The sequence below is a fragment of the Hydractinia symbiolongicarpus genome, chromosome 8 (assembly GCF_029227915.1).
Source record: "Hydractinia symbiolongicarpus strain clone_291-10 chromosome 8, HSymV2.1, whole genome shotgun sequence".
NCBI classification, from domain to species: domain Eukaryota; kingdom Metazoa; phylum Cnidaria; class Hydrozoa; order Anthoathecata; family Hydractiniidae; genus Hydractinia; species Hydractinia symbiolongicarpus.
Window position 1 is genome coordinate 25,801,028 of NC_079882.1, and position 12,823 is coordinate 25,813,850.

Genomic DNA, 12,823 nt, shown 5'->3' on the forward strand with positions numbered 1-12,823 from the left:
AAACCAGTCTTGTCATTTTGGAGTGTGTAGGAAGAATTGGGTGTGCTACTTTGAGGTCTCAATTGCATGTGCAAAACCAAGATCACACATGCAGAAGTTTATTTTTTGTAGGATGACTAATTAGAGAATTCGCAATCACAAGTTTAGACAAGTCTTAACTTAACCTTTTCTTTATTAGCAAGACTGATAAACTAGTTGTTATCTTGTGAAAAATGTGTCATACCAAAATCAGTTACTCCAATTGGAGAGGCTTGACTAAAAATCACAATCACCTCATTTTTTATTGTAAATCTTTCCCAAAACAATTTTTTAGTTTTCATTTAATAAAGTGACATGCAACATATTCAAATGTTTTTTTCAAAATTATGAAATTGTAGTCAAAAAGTATTTAAAAAGTAAGTTCATCTGTTTAAATGCCACTTTACAGCCACCAGAATGAGGTTGCTAAAGCACATATTAGCACATCTGCTTGCTTGACTATTCTATTGGTAGACAATAATGTTAATGTGAGTCCAATGCTGATTCAGAAATATTTCTTTTTCAACTTATAGAAGTATAATCTTGAATACATCTTGAATAAAAGTTTTCAATATGGGTTAAAAGTTTATAATATTGTTGAAAAAACTGTTTTTTTTCCTAGATTAGAAAATTATGGGAACAATGATGAAAAGTGACATAGCTAACAGAGCTATTGAGCTATGCAATGAAATGATAGAAAGCCCATTAAATTCAAACACGTTAAATGACTTGAATGTATCAAAGACACTTATTGATTCTTTGATTAATATCAATGCAGAAACTCGAGAACGCTGTGCTCACGTTTTGTCCAAACTGGAGAAAGATTTGCAGGCTGTTAAAGAGAAAACTGAACAAAAAGAGCTTATAAATTCCAAAAATTTCAAAGCTAATGTCAAAAAACTTCAAGAAGAAAAAGAGCAGCAAGAGATAAAACTAAAAAAGGGTAGAGCAGTCTTGGAAGAAATCACTAATAAAAAGGATAACATTCTTAAGGATTCAAACGTACTGAACAAGAAAAAGGAGAATTTGGAAAAGAAAGAGTCTGATAATGTAGTAAGGAACCAAGCTACATTTGCATTGCTTACAAGTACCTTCAACATTCGATGGGATTATCAAAGTCAAAAAAATGAAGTAAAGGGGTGTATATCCACAAAAAATGACTTAGTTCCATTTTCCTTGAACAAAGATCAACACGATAGTCACTACACAGCCAATTTTTTATGGGATCTGTTAGAATTATCCTAACAATTCGGTACTATCACTGTTATGGCATATTTTTAAAATATGTGTACTGATTTTCTCATAGTTTTTTCAACAACATTACCACGTGTTAATTAGTGTTTTTGTGTTGGAAATTTATTTATATTCTTTAAGGTAATATCATCTGTGTGTCAATGTGTGGTATTTTGGCATTGACTTAAGTAATTCTAGATGCAAACAAATTTTTTTGTAAAAGTCAAAAAAATTTTCCCCTTTTTGTCATGTTTGAATCTTTTTACCATTTTGAGAATTCCCCTACCCTTTTTTGAAACTTATTTCAGTATGCAGAAAAGCTGCATTTAGCAATTTAGATGGACTAAAAATTTGATTTCTTGTGCCAAGATTAACCTTAATTGATCTAAATTCAGTTTTTTGTGCCCTCTTCCAAATTTAATTTTAGCCTGTACATACTTTTAATCTTGTCTGTATATACATATATTATTATTATCATGTTTCTTAGTATTTTGATTAGTAATTGCTGGGATGTTGTTTTGAGGAATATTGTTCTTTTCCCTGCTCTTGCCACAACCACGTGGTTTATAAATCCTTTTCCCCCATATTACAAGAGTTAATTTGATTCGAAAAATTGTATGTGAACATGACAATGTGGAGTGTAATTATTATTTTGCGAATACTGAGGTTCGATGTTGGCATAGAATGTAGTAATTACACTTGCTTTACTTGTGTATTTTTTGTACAATAAGGATTTGGAATACTTTCATACGTTTTAATTTGCAGGACCAATGATATAATTATACTCGCTGTCTGCCTGTGAGCAAAATTAAAAACTGGAATTTTTATAATAAAAAACGTCATTGGAATTGTACCTATAATTATAGTAATAATTCTCGTCCAAGCAAATTGTGTTACTTCATGTAAACAGGCAGCAAGGATGCACGAAATGGCAATACGAAAAATATGTACAACAGGCAATTCACAGTGGAATTTTCCATGGGCTAACAATAAGGTAACTTTAAGGAATATTCCTAAAACGAAGAACATTAATTTAGGGTAACTTCTGCATATATTTGTTTCTGTGCTAAATTTTGCCTACACCACAAAAATTTGCTATGGATAGAATTTCATTTATTTGCTCAGTAATTATCTTTAATTATTTGTATTATAAGTTACTTTTATTTTTGTGACTTGACTTTATTTTTCTTAGTGTGTTTAAAATAAAGAGCTATGGCCAAAAGTAAGTTTGAATATGTGAAAAAATTTGAAACCAACAGCACTTGTTTACCTAATTGTTGGATTGTGGTACGGATAGATGGTAGAGGGTTTCATAAATTCTCACAAGAACATGATTTTGAAAAACCTAATGATATCAGAGGATTATCACTGATGAACAAATGTGCTGCCGAAGTAATGAATCAATTTCATGATATTGTAATATCTTTTGGAGAAAGTGACGAGTATAGTTTTGTGTTTCATAAAAAGTCAACTCAATTTAGCCGCCGTGAAAATAAACTGATGAGCAATATAGTCTCTTTGTTTTCGTCAAGTTTTGTTTTTTACTGGACAGAGTTTTTTGCAAATGTTAAATTGAAATATCCTCCTATGTTTGATGCACGAACCGTTGTTTACCCTTCACTAGAAAATATCAAGGATTATTTGAGTTGGAGGCAGGCTGATTGTCATATTAATAATTTATACAACACATGTTTTTGGACACTAGTAAACAAAGGGGGATTAACGACAACTGAGGCTGAATCAAGGTTAAAGGGTACTTTATCTGGTGATAAAAACGAGTTGTTATTCTCAGAGTTTGGTATGAACTATAATAATGAAGAGAGTATGTTTAAAAAGGGAACAATACTAATTCGAGAAAAAATGCTAGAAAGAGTTCCAAGAAGTGATGGTATTTTAAAAGATTTTAATGATTTGGTTATTCGAGAAAGGAGAAAAATTAAAGAGCTGCATGTTGATTTGATTGGAGAACAATTTTGGAAAGATTATCCTGTTCTTTTTTAAATGTTATTGTATATGCTAAAGGGAGTAAAATTTTAAAAGTAAAATTTATCTGTTTTCTTAACTGAAACAACTTCCAGCTAAATTAAAATTTGAAATAACAGAAGCGCTTTTAAACATGTAAATTGTAATTTTCCTCAGTTTTGAAAAGTTCTATTCTGCTTAGCGTTCAGCATGAGAATAGGATTGCTATGTTAGGAGGTTGTCAAGTTAAGTGATTGCCTTGCTTGCTTATTTGGTAGCTCAAATAAGAGCTTTAAACGCACTAGGACCTCGATAGGGACTGAAGAGGCTATCCTGGCTAAATAATTTCCATAAACAAAACTTCTCAAATCTCCTCCAACATTAGATTTTTTAACAACTTTCTCTACGGAACACTTTAATTGTAGCTTTATAAACTTATATTGAAAAATTCTAGAAATTCTACATGGGTGCAGCAAAAATATTTTCAATTTCTGTAAAAAAAATATGAAAATGTCCCAAAAGTGGCTGAAAAAAACAAAAATCATCAAATCTTCTGAAATTTATCTCTATATACAGAGTGGCAAACCTGTCTAAATTAAAAAAAAAAAAAAAAGATTTAAAAGTTGAATTTTGTGAATGAGGTTCTTCATATTTCATGCATTTTTCAAATTACATAAATTTTCAAAATTGAAATTTTTTTACCTTAGTTGGTCTTTCCCAGTACTATGCTTTTTTATTTTATTATTATTATGGACCAAATAATATGAAAATATTTTTTATATTTTTTAAGTCTTTATTGTTTATTTGTTTATCATCTACCAAATAGAAAATATAATAATGGTGTGCACTTGTTGTCCTAGTGTTTGAAGGTTAAGATAGAACGTTTTAAGCATATTAAATACTTATTTCTTTAAAAGCTTTTACTTTGCATTTTAATATACAATTTACTATGCTAGTTGTGTGTGATCTTTAGGTTCTCTTGTCTGTACATGTTATTGTCAAAGTACATTTGGTTTTGATAATCTTTAGTGCCTTCAGCCACGATAGTAATGTTTTGTTAAATGTCTTGTGACTATTTTTCTATTTCTTTCTAGTAAGATTTAAAACAGAAAGTCAAAATGACTCTAGAAAAGTTTGACTTAGAAGATGACGGTGTTATGTCAAGTGACAGCCAAAGTGTGGAACCCACAACCAAGTCAAAAAAGTCAAATCGAGGCAAGCGAAGAACAGCTGACAACGACAAGACAGTAAATTCTTCTAAAAGAGCAAGAAGTGACAATAATTCTTCTGCTGTGCTTCCTAGTCACGGTTATCCTTTAGAGCACCCCTTCAACAAGGATGGGTATGGGTATATTTTAGCTGAACCTGATCCAAATGCAGACAAGCGAGACTTTGAACTTGACTCTTTTGCCGGGAAGCCTATTCCAGGTGAAATTTATCGTGTTGCTTTGCAACCAAATGTTTACTTGTGTCTGCATGACCGTGCCACACAGCTGAAAGTTTCCGATGATAGATTGACTGTTACTGGTGAAAAAGGATATTCTTCTATACGAGGCAATTATGGAGTTTCCAAAGGAAATTGGTATTACGAAATCACTATAACCAACATGCCTGATACTACTGCTTCCCGTTTGGGATGGTGTCAACCGTATGGTAATTTGCAGGCGCCAATAGGATATGACAAGTTTAGTTATTCTTATAGAAGTAGAAAAGGCACCAGGTTTCATCAAAGTAAAGGAAAACATTATGGTGAAGGCTATGGTGAAGGGGATGTTATTGGCTTGCATATTTCTCTTCCTAAGCTAGACCAAAATGTAGGGGTGTCTTTACCATCAACACATAAAGATAAAGCATTAATAAAATTTAAACACCATTTACATTACGAAGAGAAAGACATGTCGGAACAAGTTGAAAAAACAATGAAGCCTCTGAAAAAGACTGTAATTACATTTTATAAAAACGGTATAAACCAAGGTACAGCTTTTGAGGATATTTATGAAGGTACTTACTTTCCTTGTGGTTCTCTATATAAGAATGCTACAGTAACATTCAATTTTGGACCAAGTTTCAGATACCCACCCAAAGATTTAACCTACCAACCACTGTCTGATCGTGTTGAAGAAATGGCTGTTGAACAGTCGCTAGCTGATCTCTTATATTTGACATGCCACGAGGATGAGAAGTGGAGGGAGAAAAGGAAATCTAGCAAAAGAAGAGAAAAGTGATTAGAACATCATAATTAACAAAATATAAAAAATTTGTAATAAATAAAATTCACATTGGTTAATTATTGTGTTTGAATTTTGTAAATAAAGTAGGCCTTATTCAGGATTTCCATTAGCTGCATTATCCTAGCCACTATATTAATATTGTTTTTAACTGGTAAATTATTATTAGTCTATGCAAAAAATCTCAGTTAGCAACAGATTTAATATTTTTTATGTGGTTTATTACATAACTTTTCAGGTCAATTTGATATTGTTTTTTATTAGGTTTCTAATATAAATATCTTACAACAGCCTTTCTAATTCAATTTATATTACAATTGCGCACTCTCGTGCATAAACAACAGTTAAATTTTGTGGAAAATATTTCGTAATGTCAAGTAACATATAAAGAAAAACCATGTCGGCAAATACTTGCCAACATAAACAAGAATTTTTAATAAAATGTTGTGATTTGCCTTGGCAATTGCTAAATGTTGATACATATTAGGAAGGCTGTATAAGGACTGTTTTTATTATCATGCGGACCTAATTTACAGGTGGTCACATGGTTTAGTACCAATATTTGTAGTAATGATATTTCTGTGAGAGTTTAATTTTAACGCATCCTTAAATTGACTACTTTTTGGCACTGTTTTTCATTTATGAGGCATAAAAACACCTTAAGCAACTTCAATGCACTCGAAATAAATTAAACTTTTGTAATTGAAAAAAGGGCCTGTGGACTACCAATCATTATGTAGATATAGACTTTTTCTGGCTGTATTTTAGTATGTTGTGTTAATTTAGTTGAACTAAAAAAAACTGGAAAGATATTTACCTTTCTCAAATTAAATCTCAAATAAATTAAAACTTCTGGGTACTTATAATAATCTTTCTCAAAATTTAGGGCTGGTTTATTTCTCTTGTAACTGTTTTTAGGTTGCTTGTTAGATTATTAATTTTTTTTTAATGTTCAGCAATGCCAGTCCTTTAGTGTTTGCTTAGTTATTGAACTAAATTTTGGCCTCAGTTCTTAGCAACTAGGTTTCTTGTACAAAAAATATGTGCCTATTTAATTTTGATATTTTCTTTCCACAACTAATATATTTGGGCTGGTGAAATTCAAAATAATGATGGAAAAACATTAGTTGCTGGTATAAAATTCAATCAACAGTTTGTTCAAAAAATTTAATGGGAAGTTAAGTTCAAAAAATTTAATGGGAAATCTGCAACTTCTAGTTTCATGGTGTTCTTTTTGAAAATGCTAACTTCATTGGACATGCATTGGGAACTTGTTTCTATTCTGTATGGTTGTTTTATGATTTTTTTTATGGCGCATAAGCAGCTATCAAAGAATTGTAGTAAATGGATTGTGAACAAACAAAAGTAATTATTGCCATAAGTGGCAAAAGAAAATCGGGAAAAGATTTCTTAGCCGACAGTATTGTTGACAATTTGGGTGTACATAATTGTATTATTGTCAGGCTTGCATTACCAGTAAAACAATACTTTTGCACCAAGTATAACATGAACCTTACCAAACTATTAACACCTTCAAATTATAAAGAGAAAATCCGCAGAGAAATGATACAATGGGATAAAGAGCAACGTGATCAAGATCCAGGAATATTTTGCAGAACAATCACAAGTGAGGCTAAGTTATCCAAAAAGAGGATTTGGATTGTGAGTGATGCTAGAAGAATATATGATATAGAATATTTTAAAACATATGCGATTGAGAGGGATTTGAAATTCTACAGCATTAGACTGTTTGCAGATGATGAAACTAGAAGGCTAAGAGGTTGGAGGTTTACTGAAGGCATTGATGATGTTACTTCTGAATGTGGATTAGACTATTATAATGACTGGAATTTTCAATTTAGGAATTCTAAAACAGATAATATTGCGAAAGATATTAAACAATTATGTGATGTGATCTCACAATATCTTTAAATTATTAGAACACTTATGAATTGAAACTATGATTAGTATTAATGCCATTAAGTAAGTTATCATGGATTTTCACTAACTCTCGTGGCTAGCAACTTTTCATATTTTTCATCAGATGAAGTTAAAAGAAAATTTAATCAAGCAGTCATACATTAATTGAGACTTGTTATGGTCGACTGGCATGTTCGATTGATATATAATGACTTACCAAAAAGTCCTTTTAGTCATTTCAAAGATGTTGTAGATGTGCTCTCTGTTGGAGTGGAGTTTTAACTAAGTTGTAATGTAGAAGTTTGTAACTGTATTAAATCTGCTTCAGCAAAGCTTTAGTATTTATTGCATTGTTGTTCTTGTCTTTGTATTTTAGTTGGAGGTGTTTTTTTCATCAATTCAGGGTTAAAATTAAAGCAGTTTCATGGAAACTGTTGTTTGACTTGATATAATTGTTTCTTGAAAATAACTTGAAAAAAGAGTGATACATAAGTGAATATGTCAACTGGTCATGCCAGACTTGCTGACGAGAGTAGGTTTGTTGTTATTTTCAATGGTGTCTGGTACGTCACAACATTTTTCACTCTGATTGTCCTTTATTTACATTTTTGTAGAATCTCGATCCAAACTGATTTTTACTTTATATTATGTCGTACATGTAGATATACTTTTCATAGGTGCCATCTTGTGGCTTTTTGTGCCGTGTTTATGCTGTCAATGTTGTTAGTAAATCTCCTTGTTTAGTTTTAAAACCATAAGAAAGAATGGAATCTATCAAAGTCAAAGTTATCATTGTGATAAGTGGTAAACGAAAGAGTGGAAAAGATTTCTTAGCTGACAACATCATTAATACACTAGGATCGGATAAATGTACAATTATTCGTCTATCGTCTCCAATAAAACAACACTTTTCCGTAAAATATAACATGGAGTTGACCAAAATGCTAAGCTCATCCACTTACAAAGAAACTATTCGAAAAGAAATGATTGCATGGGGTGAAGAACAACGCAAAGTGGATCCTGGTGTATTTTGCAGAATGATTACAGAGGAAGCCTTATTATCACAAAATAAAGTTTGGATTGTTAGTGATGCAAGACGCCTTTCAGATGTAGAATATTTCCGAAGTTATGCAACTGAAAACAATGTAAAGTGTTATTGTGTAAGATTATTTGCAAATAATGAAACGAGAACACAGCGTAACTGGAAGTTTACTAGCGGTGTTGATAATGCTGAATCGGAATGTGGACTTGATACTTACAACCAATGGGATTTTGTGTATAGTAATAGTACAAATAATAATTTCATGGGGGATATTAAGACATTGTGCAATTTTATTTCTGAGAAAATATCTTAAGCATATATATTGTGACAATCTTAGTATTTTGCATTCTTTTTTACTGCAAAAAACAGAAGAATTTAGATATATATTTTCTGAATTTTCTGTAACTTTATTTTACTGTGCATCCAGGGAGCATAAAATACTTCACATATTAATTCCTTCACTTTTTTAGATATTACTGATGTAAGAAAACATGGTTCATATTGAAAAGTTTGAGCTGTTTACTTCTCCTGACAAAGGGAGAGGTATAAGAGCAACACACGATTTAACAGCTGGTGAAGAAGTGTTTGTTGAAAAGCCTCTAGTCTATACATTGACAGGTCATAATTACAGAGGTCGCAGGTGCGATTTTTGTTTTGCTGAGCCAGAAGAGTTACAAAAATGCTCGAAATGTAAATTTGTATTCTACTGTGGTCGCAATTGCCAACTTGGAGATTGGCCAGTCCATAAAAAAGAGTGCAAATGTTTGTTGAAGGTGTCACCCAAACAACCTCCAGATATATGTAGACTTGTCAGCCATATATGCTTTAAGTACTATTGGAATAAAGGTGAAAATGATGTGTCAGGTCGCAGTGACATTGAAAACTTGATAGGAAATCGAGATCATATAACTAATTCAAGGAAGGAAGCTTTCTTTACATTTGGTGCAGTTTTGTTTGAGTATTTGAAAGATTGTCCGTTAAAACTTAAGGAAGCTGATATTTATGGGTTGTTGTGCAGAATATCCTGTAACAGCTTTACTATTACTAATTCAGAACTAAACTCTTTAGGTAATGTAGCTTTCTTAATTTAATTACCTCATAGTCAAATGTAAAATAAATACTGCAGGAAAACATGCATGGTTACCCAACCATAACATTATATATATATATTTATTTGTAACAACATACATTCTCAAAATATCTTGTTCCTATGTGGATTTCTCTTTTCTCAAAAAAGAAAAAAAACTTAGGTTTTCCAAATATCTGGGTGAGAAGTGACATTGGTCGAAAATATTTTATAACTAGTTGTTAGCCTATAGAAAATCCATGGAATTCACACATTGTGGCAAAGTTGATATAAATATACCTATCACATTTGTTATTTGTAGTTTAAAGATTTTGTGTGTGGTTAGCATGACTTGCTTTTTGCCAACAGACAAAATACGGCTATTATTATAGAGATTACCCATTATAACCTTTGGTATACGATTTCAGTGTTCAAAATTTCAAAATTTTAATTTTTTTATGACTAATTAAACTTCATTGCTCTAACATGGGCTAGTGTAATATACAGCTATTATCTGAAATGTATGGCATTATTGTCATCAGTTCTCCCTTTTATTCAGACTTTTATAGGTAAATAACCACGTTATAATAATTCATTTTAGGCACTGGTGTTTACAAGACTGCTTCTTTTATCAATCATTCCTGTGATCCTAACTGCATTGCTTTATTCAATGGTCCTGATATATCTATTCGATGTATTAAAAACATTGCATCTGGAGAAGAGCTTTTAATGGGATATGTCAACACTTTGGCGCCAACAGAGTTACGAAAGGCGGAACTCTTAGAAGGATACATGTTTACTTGTACCTGTGATGTTTGTTCTGGTAAACAGTTAAATGACTTCTTGATGAAGAGTATAAAATGTCAATCACCGTGTACATGTTATCAGTCATTAGTTGAAATATCAGGTTGTTATTTTTGTTATTTTTAATGCTTTTTTTTCTCGCAAGCTTGTCTATAATTTTCTCCAGTTGCAATTTGCTTCTTGAATGTCAAAAAAACTACTTCTAAGAAAAAGCATTTTAGGGCCAACGTATATCTGTTTTATATTAGGTTCTCCTTCACCGAAAGTGTGTTCCTGCAAAAAAAATTGTATTTCTGATGAAGATTTTATAAAAGTTGCTAGCATTTGCTCTGATGAGCTAGAAGCTTTATACAATGATATCAAAGTTATACCCACCCATGAGCAACAGAAAAAACTTGAGACATTGATCAAAAGAGGAGAAAAGTTACTTGGTCCATTAAATATATCATTGGTTCGTTGTTATGAAGTAGCAATGGACGGCTGTTTGGAACAAGGATTGTGGCAAAAAGCTTTAGATTACAGCAAAAAGCTAGAAAAGCCATATCAAATGTATTTGTCCAAATATCACCCAACCATCGGATTGCACTGTTTCAAACAAGGTGTGATTTATTTATACTTATCACATAGCTAAGTTTTTCTCACACTCTGTTTAGTTAATCTTCACGAAATACATATATGTTAATGTTCTACCAAGAAACAAATGCAATTTTTTAATTATACAGTGCGAAAAGCTGTTATTTTTCTAGGGTTGGTGGAAATGCCTTGCAAAACTCTTATGTTTTTTCCTGATTTGTTGAGAAGAGTTATTGTTTTCTTGAAAAATTGGAAATTTTCCAAGAAAAACATTATTTTTATAAAACAAACATAAATTCACAGTTCAATTATCCTTTTGTTCAGATATAGTCATTAAAGAGTCATTAAGGAGCCAGTGCTCTCTACCAGTTTAATTCACGTGTGACTTAGGAGAGATTTATAACACATTGAGGAGTCTTGGGTTTAATTTGATTATTCAAGATGAGGAAATTTATCATGAATTAAATTACACGATCACTACATTATCTTTTGCAACTTCAGAACCATGACTGAAATTCAACAAAAATCTACCGAGTATGTCAAGTACAATGATTTATTGTTTATATCATAAATGAGTTATCTCGTTTGTTCTGAAAAAGTATTGTCATATCTTTTTTGTTTAATAATTCTTCTATATTTCACTGTTCGTAAAATATGTAAACGAGAACTACCACATAATAGCATAACATTTTATCTGATAAGTATAGCTTATTTGTACTAATTTCCATGTGTACTTAATCGCGCACATAATAAGTTCATGCATGAAAAAATTATGTACAGTTTTTCATAGATTGCATTAATTTTTTTTGGAAAGAAATGTAAAAGAATAATAATACTCCCTCTTCAAAAAAACAGTTTAAAGCTGATGTGAACAAATCGAAATTGTCTTTAACATTCTTTTTTACTATTTTAGTATACCTTTGATTCTGTCATTACTGCGTGTGTTTCTGTTAAACATGCTTGGCCTTTATTGCCTTCCAAACAACATAATAAGTCAGCAAAAGGACAAAAAATAATACTGTAGTTTTATAGATTTTTGTCCTCTTTGATATACTTTCTTTTTGCCTTTTATTAGTTTTATTTACCCTTACATATCTTTTTTTAGTGTTAAAAATAATTCTGATTCAATTGTGATTATAATTCTAGGAAAACTTGAAATGCAAATCGATAATGTTAGAGAAGCCATTGCAAGCTTTCAGAAAGCAGAAAAGGTTTTAAAAATTTCACATGGAAGTAATCATGAGTTGTTGCAGATGTTGCGTACATCTCTTGCAGAAGCATCTCAAGAAATGGTTGAGCGTCAAAATTATGAGATCATTGAGCGGATGTACAATGGAGAAGAGTAGATTTGTAACTTATGTAAAAAAAGTGTGTATATTTTTGAAGTTAACGCTAAGAAGTTTTTTTGTGACATTGTAAATGCAACTGACAGTTTAAATTCTTAAAGATTGACTTTTCGTATCTTTTTACTTTTTCCAAAACAAATATTTCCTTTTGGAAAAAAGCTTCTTATGTTATGTTCCTTGTTTGTAGTATATTTTTTTTATTCATTGCAAAAAAAAAATTAGATACTTTATGTGCTATGAACTCTAAGTGATGTTATTTCAGGTTTCATAAGCTTTGATTTTGCTTAGAATAGAATATTTCGTTATTTTTTTGTCATGATTTACTATCTAGGAAATTTTGTAAATATTTTTTGTTTTTTAGATAATTCTTTTTTTTTGGTTAGAGAGTTTTCTGTTTCTTTACAATTTATGGAAATAGTTAGCCACTGTATTTTGTAACAAATTGTCGATGAGCTGATTTTTTATGAATGACAAACCAATCAGAATAGTAAATAGGAATAGTAAAAAATATTGATTATTAACTTACTAAAATAGAAAATTTTATTTCCTCGTTAGCTTACTAAAATCAAGATCCCAAATAACTCCCATAAATGCTAAAATTTTTGCTACAATTCTACCACCTTGATTTTAG

General features: G+C 31.0%; 6 protein-coding genes across 6 annotated transcripts; all 6 read left to right on the forward strand.

Moving 5' to 3' along the window:
• Positions 1 to 466: 466 nt before the first annotated feature.
• Positions 467 to 1,740, forward strand: LOC130655012 (kinetochore protein Spc24-like). Its single transcript, XM_057457715.1, has one exon. The coding sequence runs from the start codon at positions 652 to 654 to the stop codon at positions 1,261 to 1,263; it is 612 nt and encodes a 203-aa protein (XP_057313698.1). The 5' UTR covers positions 467 to 651; the 3' UTR covers positions 1,264 to 1,740.
• A 375-nt stretch (positions 1,741 to 2,115) lies between these two features.
• On the forward strand, positions 2,116 to 4,060 carry LOC130655010 (probable tRNA(His) guanylyltransferase). Its single transcript, XM_057457713.1, has 2 exons — positions 2,116 to 2,245; positions 2,444 to 4,060. The coding sequence occupies exon 2, from the start codon at positions 2,464 to 2,466 to the stop codon at positions 3,250 to 3,252; it is 789 nt and encodes a 262-aa protein (XP_057313696.1). The 5' UTR covers positions 2,116 to 2,245; positions 2,444 to 2,463; the 3' UTR covers positions 3,253 to 4,060.
• Positions 4,061 to 4,195: 135 nt separating this feature from the next.
• On the forward strand, positions 4,196 to 5,544 carry LOC130655009 (set1/Ash2 histone methyltransferase complex subunit ASH2-like). Its single transcript, XM_057457712.1, has one exon. The coding sequence runs from the start codon at positions 4,332 to 4,334 to the stop codon at positions 5,436 to 5,438; it is 1,107 nt and encodes a 368-aa protein (XP_057313695.1). The 5' UTR covers positions 4,196 to 4,331; the 3' UTR covers positions 5,439 to 5,544.
• A 649-nt stretch (positions 5,545 to 6,193) lies between these two features.
• Positions 6,194 to 7,706, forward strand: LOC130655014 (phosphomevalonate kinase-like). Its single transcript, XM_057457717.1, has one exon. The coding sequence runs from the start codon at positions 6,786 to 6,788 to the stop codon at positions 7,371 to 7,373; it is 588 nt and encodes a 195-aa protein (XP_057313700.1). The 5' UTR covers positions 6,194 to 6,785; the 3' UTR covers positions 7,374 to 7,706.
• Positions 7,707 to 7,859: 153 nt separating this feature from the next.
• Positions 7,860 to 8,734, forward strand: LOC130655013 (phosphomevalonate kinase-like). Its single transcript, XM_057457716.1, has one exon. It carries the CDS (start codon positions 8,126 to 8,128, stop codon positions 8,714 to 8,716), a length of 591 nt encoding a protein of 196 aa, XP_057313699.1. The 5' UTR covers positions 7,860 to 8,125; the 3' UTR covers positions 8,717 to 8,734.
• A 1-nt stretch (position 8,735) lies between these two features.
• On the forward strand, positions 8,736 to 12,763 carry LOC130655005 (histone-lysine N-methyltransferase SMYD3-like). The gene is made up of 4 exons (XM_057457708.1): positions 8,736 to 9,471; positions 10,071 to 10,376; positions 10,522 to 10,872; positions 11,993 to 12,763. Exons 1-4 carry the CDS (start codon positions 8,895 to 8,897, stop codon positions 12,190 to 12,192), a joined length of 1,434 nt encoding a protein of 477 aa, XP_057313691.1. The 5' UTR covers positions 8,736 to 8,894; the 3' UTR covers positions 12,193 to 12,763.
• Positions 12,764 to 12,823: the final 60 nt, after the last annotated feature.